We start from the raw sequence: 14,701 nt of genomic DNA on the forward strand, positions 1-14,701 counted from the left end.
AATATCCACAACGCTTTTTTCACCTAGTTAACATTTTTTTGTTATTATTCATGCATATTTTACTAATCACTACCCCCTCAAATGGAAATATGTGTTTACATAAATGGTGACCAAACCGTTTGAGACCCACAGAGAACTTAGACTAAGTTAACTATCTAAACACTCAGTCCTTTACCTCACCTGATCTGTAGTTATCAGTCTCTCAGTCTGACAGCAGAGGACTCTCCTCCACCTTGTTGACAGCTCATTATATATCCGTTAGCGCAGCTAGCTAGCACCAGATGCTAACAACAATACACGTAACCGGTGCGCGCGCTTTCTCTCGCTCGCGCCACACACACACACACACACACACACACACACACACACACCCTCCCGAGCTTGAATGACACACAGAGACCAATCGAGCGCATTAGTGTGTGATCTGTATGAAAGTGGCCATGTGGGCAGGCCACATCATGTAGACAGCCAGTCACCCTCTGTGAGGCAGAGTCAGACCCACATTTGCGCAGCGATGCGTTCACAATACATAAAAAAAAAAAAAAATCCTCAGGCCAGCAGGCCACTTAGCAGGTCAGGCCATCGGGAAACCTCCCGGTGCTCCCGATGGCCAGTCCGGGCCTGGGCCTCATCTCCTGGAGGGGGCCTCATTTTATGCGCAAATGCGGCGCAATTATGCACTCCGCAGTGGGGATGCGAGGCTCCGGCGCTAACAGTCCACGAGCGTGCACCACTAGCACTTTTGTGTGCACAAACTAGAGGGGGACAGCAAACACCAGTGTGATTTTGGTGGCAGTACGACTATCTTGGACAAAGTTATAGTGGAGGTGCCAAATCCAGCAGCACCAACACCTGGTCTTCCAACAAATGGAAGCCCCTCTTTAGCTTTTCACCTGCTGAGCCCAGAGTAAAATGCGTTTGTGTGCACAAACTAGAGAAAAGGTGGAATCTGGGTGATACAAATCTGCTGAAATATATTCCTTCTAAAAACATCTAAAACCTGTTAAATAGCAATAACTAACTCTTAACTTGACGAATCCACAACAAGTAGAGCTTAAAATATTTGTATTATTTGTATACTTTATACAAAGCTTATTTGTATAGGAATGTCACTGGTGTTACGTGTTACCAGGAAGAAGAGTAACACCAGTGACTGTAACACCAGTGACAATTTGGAGAAAACACTACAATTTTAACAAAATGGCTGCAATGTGTCAGACCAAATATGGCTTCAGTCAATATCAAAATCGTTTAACTCTTCAATACAATACATTTCCCATTCAAATGTTCACCCCTAGAGCTATGCAATGAGTAACACTAATGACAGACTTGAAACACGCATGTAAAATTTGAAGATAAAATGACACCTTTAACAAACGAATTAAGAAGTATCTGACTTTCCTTATGTCTTTGTCCACTGCTCTGCCTCAAATGATCTCTTCTCTTGTTGCAGGAGGCACTTCAGAGACAGTACATTATTTCAAAATAAAAGCGTTTTGTGTAGCAGTAACACCAATGACGTAATGTTGGGTGACTAACATTTATTTGATATTATTAATAATAATTTGCGTTTTTTGTTACCATTTCAGTGTTATATTTAATGCTTGTAATGTTATGTAAATATAAATTAGATTTATTTATTGAAAAAAAATCTTTTAAATTAAAACTATAGGCTCCACTTCCATGTATGATCAAAGTGACAAGGCAGTTCCTTGAACTTGGCATTTTAAATAAATTGCAATTTACGTATAAAACCATTTTTTATTTATTTTTTATTTAGTACCATTGCAAAGACAATCTCTATTTATTCAACATATATAATGAATGTGAGTATTAGGCCAACGTCATGTATTTTGTTGTCTGCAAAAGTAAGTGACAGCACTTCCACCTTTTCTGTAGAATGGCCCACTCCGCAGTGGGGATGCGAGGCTCCGGCGCTAACAGTCCACGAGCGTGCCCCACTAGCACTTGTGTGTGCACAAACTAGAGGGGGACAGCAAACACCAGTGTTATTTCGGTGACAGTACGACTATCTTGGACAAAGTTATAGTGGGGGTGCCAAATCCGGCAGCACCAACACCTGGTCTTCCAACAAATGGAAGCCCCTCTTTAGCTTTTCACCTGCTGAGCCCAGAGTAAAATGCGTTTGTGTGCACAAACTAGAGTTGAACAGCAAACACCAGTGTAATTTTGGTGACAGTACGATTATCTTCGACAAAGTTGGGGTGCCAAATCCGGCAGCACCAACACCTGGCCTTCCAACAAATGGAAGCCCCCCAGTTTCACCTGCTGAGCCCAGAATAAAATGTTTTTGTATTTTGTATTTTGTATTTCTTTACTTATTCCCGTACTTATTCCTGTAGGCCTATTTTATTTTAGTCATGTCATGTTCTGTCCTCCATACCTGTGTGCTCGTTGTGTGCTTAAATGTACAAATGCACACCAAATCACATCACAGCAAGACCTATACGTGTAGGGTGTTCAATGTTTTAAAAACAATTTGGTGGTCCAGAGGTATATGCATTGGTTATTCATGCCGGTGCTAGAGGTTCAACACCCAGGGGAGGGAGATGTTTTGTCTTCTATGCTGATGTTAAACCTGATTATTACATGTGCTAAAGAGCTGAGTGCTTTAACCGAATGGACTTTTTTGTGTGCATCTTTAATGACAATGCTTTTTGCTACTAACAATACAGATCGGCTGGACAATCCTCAATTCAGTTTGAATTTTTTTTGAAAGATCAATCAATTACATTCTTTGGGGACCTTATCCAACTACAATGAAGATATGTGTCATTAACCGATCAGCGCCGAAAATGAACGAAGCGCTGCTCGGAAGCATCATCGGAAACATGGCGGCCAAGGCGCTCCGGCAGCGCACCAGGCGAGGCAGCAGACAAGATGCAAACAACGTGAACGTCCCCGCAGAAGCTCGGACACCGAAAGAGGAGAAAGGTGGCGATGACAGTAAAACTGCAGAAGCTCGGCAAGAGTGAGTATGAGCCGGGAGCAGAGAGGTTAGACTGGCCGGTGCTGGGAGCTCCATCCCCGGTCTGACTGACAGCCTGAGCAGGAGGAGCTAACGTTAGCTAGCTACTTTCATAAGCAAGTTTGAATAACAACACGATATCAACCACTTATAACATCCACCCAACAACCTACATGACTATTTCGTTAGAGCACTTATAAATACGATGGTTGTCAAATTGTATTTCCACCTCTATAAGTAATGTGTTAGTGTTTTGATAGAGCAACGTAAAGCATTTTGGTTCGGGTCAGCTTCATTCATTACCCCTGCTGTCACTCTGCCACCTTTGATACCTGGACACAGATACACTGTCCGAAGAGGGTCAACTGGTGCTCAGCACGTCCATACCTGTTCATTTGAAATCATTTATTGTTTTTGTTGTAGTCCTCTTAAAGCATTTATGTAGTTTGTAAGATGACGTGTCATAACAAACAGTAACGTGACGTGAGGATCAATGCTAAACTGCACCTGAGCCCACTAATCTGATGCTGGGTGTGAACAGGACATGAGGAGGGCTGAGGGTCAACACTGATGCTATGAACACTAATGAAATGCATCCACTGTCTTTACCTATTATTATGATTGCTCTGACAAGCACACAGCTGTCCACATCTGGGAGGAAATTAAAATAGACATAGGTTATGAAAGTAAATAAAGTTGGGTGTAAATATAAGGAATATTTTCATTATGTTTTAATCTGCAGATTGTTTTCTATGTGTATGTCCATAAAATATAAAAGGTGATGTCTTCCAATGCCTTGTTTTGTCTGTCAAAAACCTCTGTGTGTATGTATGAAATGTATTCAGTTAAATAGGATACAAAACTGAGGAAAGTCTGAAGAAAAGTAGGCAATCAAAAGACATAGAAAAGCATTTAAGGCCAATATACAGATATATACAGTATATGAATGCATCAGATCATGTCTTATCAGACTGTTTAAAAACAATTTCATTTTTTATTAACTATTCAGAAAGCATACATGATGTACTTTTAAAGTACACTGCTTTTTTTAATTCATTTTGATGCTGAAAAAGATCTAAAAACATATGTATGGATATTAAGCAATTGTGCATCTTATTTGGTTGTTGTTGTTGTTGTTGTTTGTATAGGTCAGTAAGTCGTGCAGGGCAGGTATGGGCTCCAGAAGGTTCAACTGCATTTAAATGCCTGCTCTCCGCACGATTCTGTGCAGCCTTGCTCAGCAACATCTCAGACTGCGATGAGACCTTCAACTACTGGGAGCCTGTGAGTGCTGCTTACTATCAGAAATCCTAAAATACAGTATGTTTTCATTTCTGACTCTTCCAGGAACCTTCTTATATTCATGTCAGTATATATTTATCGCTCCAGCAAGATACTGCTTCTCTTTCTTTAAATGTTCATCTGTAACTGTTGCGATGCCTGTTTTAACAGATGCACTACCTGCTGTACGGTACAGGGATGCAAACATGGGAATATTCTCCGCTCTACGCCATCAGGTCGTACGCTTACCTATGGTTACATGCTCTTCCTGCATGTTTGCACGCCCATGTTCTACAGACAAACAAGGTAACTAATATAAACTTGTTGTCAATTCAACCTTTGTTGTTATTGTTGATACTATAAATGACTATCACCTGATCTTCAGTATAATCAGCTCTCTTTTGTATTTCAAATGGTCTTTTGTGTTATGAGAGGACTGTGTTTATCTTAAACTTTATTTAGTATATGGGGAAATTAATTACGAATTCTAGTCCTTTTTAAAAATATGTATCTTTCAGAAATATCTGATTTAGTTAATGTCCCTACATGTGGCGTCCCAAAAGTATTTATTTTATTTACACAATCACACACATTGATGTATATACACACACACACACACACACACACACACACACACACACACACACACACACACACACACACACACACACACACACACACACACACACACACACACACACACGGGATAGAATATTTGCAGAACTGTAATGTTTGTGTTATGATTGTGTTGCAGGTGTTGGTCTTCTACTTTGTACGATGTGTCTTAGCATTCTCCTGCTGTGTCTGTGAACTCTACTTCTACAAGTGCGTCTACACTCCTCCTTTCAAATATTACAATGGTTACATAGATATCTATATATTCATCTTTAAACAGATGACATGGAGGTGAACAGTTTTGTGTGTGTTTGTGTGTGTGACACAGGGCGGTTTGTAAGAAGTTTGGTCTGCATGTGGGCCGTCTCATGTTAGCATTCCTGGTCCTGAGCACAGGGATGTTCTGCTCGTCTGCAGGTTGGTCACATGTATTTACTTTGTTTATCCATTTGTATCTGTATTTCCCCACAACTATTCTCAATGAGCTATGAATCAGTTTTGCACAGTAGTCCTGGCCAAGGCATTGAAGAATCAACTGACTTTAAACAAACCGCAAATTCAATCAAACAAAGAATAAGCGTAGTTCAGTAACATTTCATTTCCGTGGTCGAATTGTCATTTATCCTGTTTCCTTTTTTTCTTTTATCTCTATTGATGTATATTTGGTGTTAAAATACAACTATTATATTTATTACAGAGCAGTATTTTTCTCTTCCTTAATTGCCAAGTCAGCACACTAATCAAAAATATGGAGCAGAACTGCCGTTTGCACACTGTGGAATAAGCATTGTTTTTAGGCACATTTCTGGCCAGCATGGTGATTTTGTTCTCCTGTAAAGGCCAGATGAACAAGGCCTTGCAGTGGTAACATACAGCTCTGGAAAGAAACAAGAGACCACTGCAGCATTATCAGATGCTCTGGTTTTAAAAAGTAAAAGTATGTGTTTGAGTAAAATGAAAAAAAGAAATGTATTCTATAAACGACTGACAACACTAGAATGAAATGGCTGCCATACGTGTAGAGATTGAGATTTAAGAAACATTTTGAGTGTTCTCTTAATTTTTTTCAGATCTGTATTATATATCTGTATCAGGTTCTTAATTTGTGGCTCATTTTTTGTCACCCTTCTCTTCTCCTCAGCATTCCTGCCTTCCTCTTTCTGCATGTACACGACGCTGGTTGCGATGACGGGTTGGTTTCAGGACTCGACACCGTTGGCTATTATGGGAGTCGCTGCTGGTGCCATCGTCGGATGGCCGTTCTCTGCTCTGATTGGGTAAGGTGGTAAACCAAAAGGCCTTTTTGTACACAAAACTAACTCCCAGAACGCCTCAAAATTATTTAAATTCCTACTCTTCATAAACGCTTTGATTTATTTCCCCCCTAGGATTCCCATCGCCTTCGACCTGCTGGTGTTAAAGAGGCAGTGGAAAAGTTTTATCATCTGGTCGGTTGTTGCTCTGCTTGTTCTGCTGGTGAGAATATATGTTTTCATTTATGAATTGACCTCTACATTTGGATATTTGCAGATTATTTTATTCAAAGTATCACAGCTGTATTGTGTGCAAATGTGAAAGGTCCTCTTTTGTGCTGTGTCTTCCTCAGGTTCCCCTGGTGGCAGTAGACTCTTTCTTTTATGGCAAACTGGTCATAGCTCCACTCAATATCCTACTTTATAACGTCTTCACACCACATGGACCTGATCTGTATGGTAATATACATCAGCACACACCATTTATGTATCATGTTGGGTACATTTGGTTGGCAAAACTCATGGTCCTTCACTTAGTTTTTAGTGTTTTTGAAAGAAAAAAAAATGATTTTTACAAACCATCTTGAGTAAGGCTTATTACTTGATTGGAATATGGTCTCTAAAACTCTAAAATAGCAAGTCCCCTTTTCGAACTTTCATAATCAGTTTTTTGCCAGACCGTTTCCTATGATCTAATTCAGCCATGTTACGCAGAGCACTTTTTTTTAATTTTTTTTAATAACAATTCAAAGCTGCACTATTGATAGTTAGCTCTAGAGGGCATACCATCATCAACATAATCACATTAAAACCTGCCAATAGGTTGTAATTAGATGTGGGCTTCTATTCACAGACACAAGTGTATAGGAACTCTGCTTCAGCTTGTGTCTCCGCCAACAGTATTGAATGTTTTTCCTGATATATAAATTATCTGACTATCGCCTCTGGATCTTTGACTTAAGAAACTATTCCAATACCTTTTATAGCATGTATTGTTTACACACTCTGTAATAAGTGTCGTGTTGGTTTGTTTTTTAGGTACAGAGCCGTGGCATTTCTATTTTACAAATGGGATCCTGAACTTCAACCTGGTGTTTGCTCTGGCTCTGTTCTCTCTGCCCCTCACCGCTCTGATGGAGACTCTGTTACACAGGTTCAATGGTGAGGACACTAATGGAAAACATACTGAATGTTGGTGAGCTGCAAAAATTCAATCAGTCGATCAAAACTAAACCGCACATTATTAATATATTAATATAATATTAATATAATGGAGATTTTGACTGACAAAGCATGACATTTAAGAGACTTCCTTGGACGTTGACATAACTGGGTTGGACACTTTATACCTTTTTTATTTTTTATTTTATAGAATAATTGATAATCCTAGAAAATAATCTGCAAATTGAGTGATGATTAAAAAATAAATTGGTAGTAGCCTGATATGTTGTCCATGCTTGCACATTTTTGGGGATGGAAAAGGTGTTTGACGCATGCCTCAACAACACTTTTCACGTCATTATCTCCTGTTTACATTTATTTGACAAGTTATTTTGGGAAGATGCTTATATGATTGAATTCAAATCCCTATTTCCTGTTGCAGCAGAGATGAGAAATAAATCTAATCTTGTGCGCACATGTGTTTCCTGCAGTGCAGAACCTGGGCCGTCCATACTGGCTGACTCTGTCTCCCATGTATCTGTGGATGTTGGTTTTCTTCACCAGAGCTCATAAAGAAGAACGTTTCCTGTTTCCCATCTACCCTCTCATCTGCCTCTGTGGGGCAGTGGCTCTCTCCTCTCTACAGGTGTGTTAGCATAACATACAAGATGTATCAGGCCCCTTTTTAGAATCTGTTTTTACAGATTAATTTCATATTTTGCAGAAATGCTACCACTTCCTGTTCCAGCGGTACCGGCTGGAGCACTACACGGTCTCCTCCAACTGGTTGGCTTTAAGTGCAGTCGTGGTCTTCTCAGTGCTGTCCCTGTCTCGCTCTGTCGCCCTCTTCAAAGGTGGGTGTTACTTTAGTTTCACTTTTTTAGAAAGTTTCAAACTTCAACAGTAGTTTTAGTTTGTTTTTGTAACTGCCAGCTGTAATACCTTAAGGTAGCTACATATACACACAGAATAGATGGTGAATGTTTAGAGTTGGCTATAATGTTTTATGTCTAAAGTTCACACCACCTAAATGTCCAATGTAAAGCAATTGGGGCATACAGTAGCTCCAGCTCCTAAAGGAGGGTCAAGTCAGTTCAATTTCTGTGGCTCAATGTTATGCGAGTTGATAGAAATTCATGCTGTCTATTTCTATCTAAATGTTCTCTCCAAAAACCTAAAACATGAATTAAATTACATTTTATTAGTTTTTTCGTATTGATTTTAGTTTTGGTCAAATAACAATATTTTTTTTACTGCCTACTTTCCTTTTAGTTTCAGTTTTATAATAAACCAGGTGTGTACACATAGTCACCTTCAGACATGCAATAGTTCCAGCCGGATGAAATTAAATGTATCTCCTCTGTCTCCAGGCTACCACGCCCCTCTAGACCTGTTCCCAGAGTTTCATCGCATCGCTAAGGACCCGGCTCTTCACGCAGTCCCTGAAGGCCGACCTGTTAGTGTGTGTGTGGGGAAAGAGTGGCACCGATTCCCAAGCAGCTTCCTGCTGCCGAACAAGTCAGTGGCCATTACTTCAACGTGTAATAAAGTATGGAAAGTGTGTTCTGCTTTTGTCAGGTGATGATAGTTTCTCTTTCTAATCCCCAGCTGGCGACTGCACTTCATTCAGTCTGAGTTCAAAGGGCAGCTGCCTCAGCCGTACGCCTCCGATCCGCTGGCCACACAGATCATCCCGGCTCATATGAACGACCAGAATCTGGAGGAGCCTTCCAGATACGTGAGTCACTCGGACTGTGTTGACACAAAGAGACTGTACTGGAATAGTAGTTCTTAAATGTGTATTTATTCTCTGTGCAGATGGATCTACGGCAGTGCCACTACGTAGTAGATCTGGACACAGAGGAAGAGACGCCACTGGAGCCGCGTTATGCTCTTAACAAAGAGGAGTGGAACATCATCGCCTTCAAGCCTTTCCTTCAAGCATCAAGGTATTTTCCCAAACTCGTAATTCACACTGAAATCTTGTTTAAAAAAAAAACTTTCAAGCACATTGACAACAAATAATATATATTGTAGCTTTAAAATATTTTTACGAGGAAAAAATATGGACAAAAAAAAATGTAAAATGGAGATTCTCTACCCTGACTTACTAAAATAACACGATAAATATGAATATAAAATACACTTTACACTAACAAAGACTTATGAGAGACCGATAGAATTTCTAAAATAATACTTTTGTTCTCTCAGGTCACATCCCCTCTTCAGAGCGTTCTACATCCCGTTTGTATCTGAACATCACACCACCTACAGGCGCTACGTCATCTTGAAACCACGGCGGCAAAAGCAGTCTCGTAAGCGGACCCATGGCTGACCTCTGTACCTTAACCTGGCCCCAAGAACAAAATCTTACATGGAAAATCAATAACTTTCCCTCAAAACAACCGGTATTTGTTTGTGTGTGTGCGTGAGTGTGGACATGTAAGCATGTATGTGTTTTGAAGTATTTTGTCTCTCGACTCATTTGAAGATATCAGACCCTTTAAGGACATTATGACTGTGTTATGTGTGTGAGGCGAAAATGTTTTGTTTTTTTATCTCAGTTTGTGTGTCTGTCAGTGTGTGTTTCTCAGTGTGTAAATGTATGTCTTACAGTGGAAGAACACTACAAGATTTTACTGTATTTAGCGCAGGACAGGCACACAAACATATTTCCTTTTCATACTTTATTTTAAAATGTGGCCTGAATGGAATCTTTTTTGCTGAATTGTGAGCCTGATCTTGTCGTGTTTGCTCCTCTGCACCTGAACGGTATCTTAATGTGTGAGTGTTGGAGATGAATGAAAGGGACTGTGCGTTATTAATTTAACTTTGGAATGTGAATAAAAACATGATTGACTGCCATCACAATCCTCCTGTTATCGTTTCTACTGGGACAGAAGAATCACTTCACCACAAGCAGATTGATTCAATCTCATTTTATTTGAAGATGTAACATACAAACCACTCTCACTTACAAGAGAGACATCAAGGCATAAACATTCAGGATAAATCATGTTACTGATGCTATATGTTGTCATTCTCTTCAATATCATGCCCTTACTGTGATGCTAGCATTGTCTTTGATTGAAGCCAGAGCGGCATTTGTACATAAGGGAAGTTCTCGACATCTCAACATTTAAGGCCATGTCAAAACACACTTGCAGTCTCTGTTTGAGGTAGCAGTATTAGGTAGACTTTGGTGTGATCAAAACAGTATTTGCAGGCAAAGTGTTCCTACCAAGCAAAGGCGGCATGACAAGGCCATGCAAACCACACACGAAGTACCACACTGGCTTCATGTTAGTGGCAGTTATAAAATATGATTGAAGCATGTCGTCATCAGATTTGAAGCCCCTAAATGGCTTCAGAAATATACAGCACAAACAATCGCAACCATATACGTGCACAGTTTTCCCCTATCCACAATCACACATCACTGCTTCACACACAATAAAGGAGCTCTTCAGAAGATCAGTAGTTCTCTCTGTTGATCCATTCTTCTTCATTGAAGTATCTCCTTCCGCCATCGAAGTTCAGGCCATTTCTGTAGTAATCCAGGGTTGCTTGGTAGGATTTTCGGTTTCCATAGGTTCCCAGGCTTGTTTGGTAAGTGTCTCCTTTGCCGCTGGTGGTATATGTCTGAAAGAGGTCAGCTTTCACTGTGTGACTTCCAGGCCTCAGTTTGGGATCAAAGAGGTCACTGCCTCCTCTGATACTGCCATCATACAACACATGGTCTCCGTACACACTGCTGCCGTAATGCTCACTCTTTGTAGTACGGCGACCGAGACTCCTGTCATAAAACTCTCGGTGCCCAGTGCCGCCGCTCACACTGCTGTCCTGTAAATCTCTCTTTGCTGGGCGACCCAAGCTGCTGTCGTAGAAGTCGCGGGTGGCACGTCGCCCAAGGCTGAGGTCATTGAGGTCAAAGTTGAGGAAGCCACTCTCTGTGCTGGCAAGCGTCACGAACCCGCTCTCTGTGTCCCGACCACCCAGGTTGTCGTAGTCACCTGTCAGGGTGTCTGGGGAGGAGCATAGGAAGGAGGTGTTTTTGGTGTTCGGGCGAGTGGAAACCAGGTCGTCCTCCTTCTGGGACTGAATGACGTTGTAGACATCGATTGGGACCGGGCTGGAGCAGAGGCCGGGATCTGTCTGGCAGACTTCTGATTTCTGCTGTTTCCTCCTTCTGTCATACAAACAGAAGAGAAGCACAACATAACATCACAAATATTTATTATAAAACCTGAGCGAGACTTTAATATTTACAGCAGGGTTCCTGTAGCACATGATTTTCATCCCCTACCTACCGCATACACCGAATTTTTTTTGGCCTTGGCAGAGATCTGTATTCTCTAAGTGCAATTGTAGTTTTATATCTTTTTTTAATGTGGTGTGGATTGAACTTGGCTTGAAGCTTGGTGCCACAGACTGAAGACGAAATGATTGTTGGTCATAGTCTTTTTTAATTGCATTTGTCAGCATAGTATATGTCAAACTGATCATATAAATGGATCAATTAAGGACACATTATGTTATTGTTTGTTTCTCTATGAAAAGATTATAATTACAGCATTTTACCAATGTTAGAAAAAACGATGTGATGAAGCTCAGATTCTCCCATTAAATGGTAAAACTGGGCTTTTATACCTATGTGTTACTACTGATACGAACAAAGGTCAATGAAGTAAATATTTCTAAATGAAAAATAAGGTTAAGAAGTATTTAATAGTTGCATGTTATTAGGATGCTCACCGTCCGACAATCATTTTGAAGCAGCAGACTCCCATCACTGTGAGTAACAGCACTATCAGGGGAATGGTGGGAATGATGATGTAAATCAAATTGAGGGCTGAAAGAGAGGCAAACAACAGAGGGAACCAGATGTAGTCACTGATATGACATGAGTGTATAGTCTTTTTCGCAGAAATTAAACATGTTTTTCCACCTGTGATTCTGCCCTGGTTAGAGCCACTTGGATTCCACGGCAGCACAGATGAAGGGAAGACATCTGTAAAGAGTAGCATCATAAAAATATCACTGTATTGAACTTATAAAGTCTCCAAAATGTCTGCTAAATAGTGCTGAGCCTTTTTACTTGTTTGAGTAGCGTTGGGAGATGGAGAAGGTTCCAGTGGCTTCTCTGTGGAGAAAATTAATCACGGTCAGTAGGCTAGTGTTAGAGTAGTATTTTCCAATTAAAATAAAATGTAAATACTGCATCAGCGGTACCTGCAGTGTATTTGCAGATGAAGTTGTTCTTAGTTTCACAATTATCATCGTTCCACTGGAACATGTAGAGCCCCCCCAGACCGGGAGGAGCGGACGGCTGGTGGTACATCACCACACACACCTCATAGCCGCAGGAGGGCTCGTCCCAGTGCCAGTTCCTGCAACACACAGACACAGACACACACACACACACACACACACACACACACACACACACACACACACACACACACACACACACACACACACACACACACACACACACACACACAAAATCACCTGTAATCAAATAGTTTATGGAAAATCTTGACAAAACTTCCATTCACATAGAAAACACTATCCAACCGCAGCACTTTTTCAGTTAAAGGGTGTAGCTTGGCCCATAAAACTATTAAAGATTGGAGCGAGCCAAATCATGCAGCTTATGAACAAAAATATGTTTCACTTTTGTTACCTTGTGACCTCTTGTTTAGGTAATTTCATTATTTGATATGTTTTATGATCAGTTTTTTAAACCTCCAAAATCAATATAGGCCTAAATAATTCTGTATTAATCATGCAATGGAAATACCTATCACTTATCAAACTTGGGCTTTTGTCTAAACTAAATACATCCAATTTGCATAGGGTATTTATCCAGGAGGTTCGTTGTGTCCCAGACACAATGTGTGTCCCTGTAATCCCCTTGTGACCCGATGCTAAGAAAGAGTTTAATCCATTTGTAATATTGTTGCAGCAAAGACCCTCTGAACCCCTCCCCCTTACCTGAAGGGGAACCTGCTGCCGTCCAGCCAGTAGTACTGAGGGGAGCAGTCAGCGCTGCTCTCCTCTTCGCCATGGTTTCGGCGTAGACCGATCCAGAAGTCTCCGTCGGTGGGTCGCAACTCCGTGATGAGCTGCTCCACGATCTTCTGCTCAGACTCTGACTCCACGCTCAGCAGCTGACCCCCGTCCCGCCTGCAGGCCAGCTCGGCCTCCACAAAGTTCAGCCTCCGCCGGAGCTCGGAGAAATAGGCCAGCTTGTAACACGGCTTCCCTTTTCCTGCTTTGCACACACGTTGACCTGCAAACACACACAGACACACACAGACACCCACACAGACAAACACACACTTATACCTGATTACACGTGACAGACTGAGGTTTTCCACTAAAACTACTGTAAGTGAAACAAACAATGTTACCAAAACAAAATACCAATAAATATTAAGAAATAAAATACAAAACATTTTTATATTATAAATAAATCATTAAAAAAAAGTATCTCTGAGCACAATAAATATCTTGGTTTCTTCTATTATAAGGTTACATGGTTCCGTTGTCTTATATCAAACACTTAAGTAAAGGCCATTTAATTGATTTTTTTTTCTTCTTTGTATTTGATACTGAGGTTATCCTCACTGAAGGCTGTAAGGTGGAGTGGTCGTCTATCAATCTGAAGGTTGGGGGTTTGATCCCAGCCCCTGCAGTCAACATGTCAATGGGCAAGATACATGTACTTAACATCAAGTTGCTCCCGCATTCCCAAAAGTCTGTGAATATTAGTTTCCTTCCTTAAGCAGGTGGTACATTGCATGTTCTCAGTATAAATATGTATGGAATGCTGACTGAAAAAGTGCTTTGTAAAGTCCATCTGAAAGGACGTTTCTTTAGGAGTTGTATTATATAGAGATGGATCAAGGTGTAGAAGCTTTTCATAATTTAAAACTGTAGTTGTAAGAGAAGTTTGCCTACCTCTTGCTTCAAATATATCCGCTTCAACATCCAGCATGAGGTCAGTCAGGCAGAGGAAAAGATAGATCCACAAGTGAGTCAAGAGTTTATGTCTTTGAGCTTTGTTGTGTTTTCAGTGTGCATGCATTCTTACCTGTAATGAGGCTTGAGGCTGCAGATGGTTCGAAACATAAAAGCAGAAGGTAACAGAAGATTGTCAGCAGGTCCATTTTTGTCAGCTGTTCACCAGCACCTCTTGTATTTTAGTTTAGTTTTCATGCCGCTGTCTGCTCAGCTCAACTGAACCTCAAGAGGTGAGCTGCTACTACGAGTGTTAAAAAAAAAACTTTAAAAAGTGGGATTTCAAAGAGCTAAAGAAGTGCAAAAGAAGCAAGTCTCTTGTTCTTTCTGCAGAAAAAGAGAGTATGTGAGACAGAAGGAGGAGCAGGAAGGAGGA

At 40.7% G+C, this 14,701-nt stretch overlaps 3 protein-coding genes across 3 annotated transcripts; 1 reads left to right on the top strand and 2 right to left on the bottom strand.

The window, feature by feature from the left end:
* Positions 1-2,802: 2,802 nt before the first annotated feature.
* Positions 2,803-10,164, top strand: alg9 (ALG9 alpha-1,2-mannosyltransferase). Its single transcript, XM_034098931.2, has 15 exons — positions 2,803-2,992; positions 4,138-4,273; positions 4,442-4,576; positions 5,025-5,095; positions 5,214-5,302; positions 6,027-6,162; positions 6,274-6,361; positions 6,492-6,597; positions 7,177-7,299; positions 7,791-7,945; positions 8,024-8,153; positions 8,670-8,817; positions 8,908-9,037; positions 9,118-9,248; positions 9,511-10,164. Exons 1-15 carry the CDS (start codon positions 2,817-2,819, stop codon positions 9,632-9,634), a joined length of 1,878 nt encoding a protein of 625 aa, XP_033954822.1. The 5' UTR covers positions 2,803-2,816; the 3' UTR covers positions 9,635-10,164.
* A 59-nt stretch (positions 10,165-10,223) lies between these two features.
* Positions 10,224-13,381, bottom strand: LOC117458023 (layilin-like). Its single transcript, XM_034098260.2, has 6 exons — positions 13,297-13,381; positions 12,532-12,689; positions 12,398-12,442; positions 12,248-12,310; positions 12,055-12,151; positions 10,224-11,488 (listed from the first exon to the last, which is right to left on the bottom strand). Exons 2-6 carry the CDS (start codon positions 12,638-12,640, stop codon positions 10,774-10,776), a joined length of 1,029 nt encoding a protein of 342 aa, XP_033954151.2. The 5' UTR covers positions 12,641-12,689; positions 13,297-13,381; the 3' UTR covers positions 10,224-10,773.
* On the bottom strand, positions 13,293-14,474 carry LOC139435050 (layilin-like). Its single transcript, XM_071205356.1, has 2 exons — positions 14,399-14,474; positions 13,293-13,594 (listed from the first exon to the last, which is right to left on the bottom strand). The coding sequence occupies exons 1-2, from the start codon at positions 14,472-14,474 to the stop codon at positions 13,293-13,295; spliced, it is 378 nt and encodes a 125-aa protein (XP_071061457.1).
* Between the last annotated feature and the right edge of the window lie 227 nt (positions 14,475-14,701).

This window comes from Pseudochaenichthys georgianus, chromosome 14 (genome assembly GCF_902827115.2).
Source record: "Pseudochaenichthys georgianus chromosome 14, fPseGeo1.2, whole genome shotgun sequence".
Lineage (NCBI taxonomy): Eukaryota > Metazoa > Chordata > Actinopteri > Perciformes > Channichthyidae > Pseudochaenichthys > Pseudochaenichthys georgianus.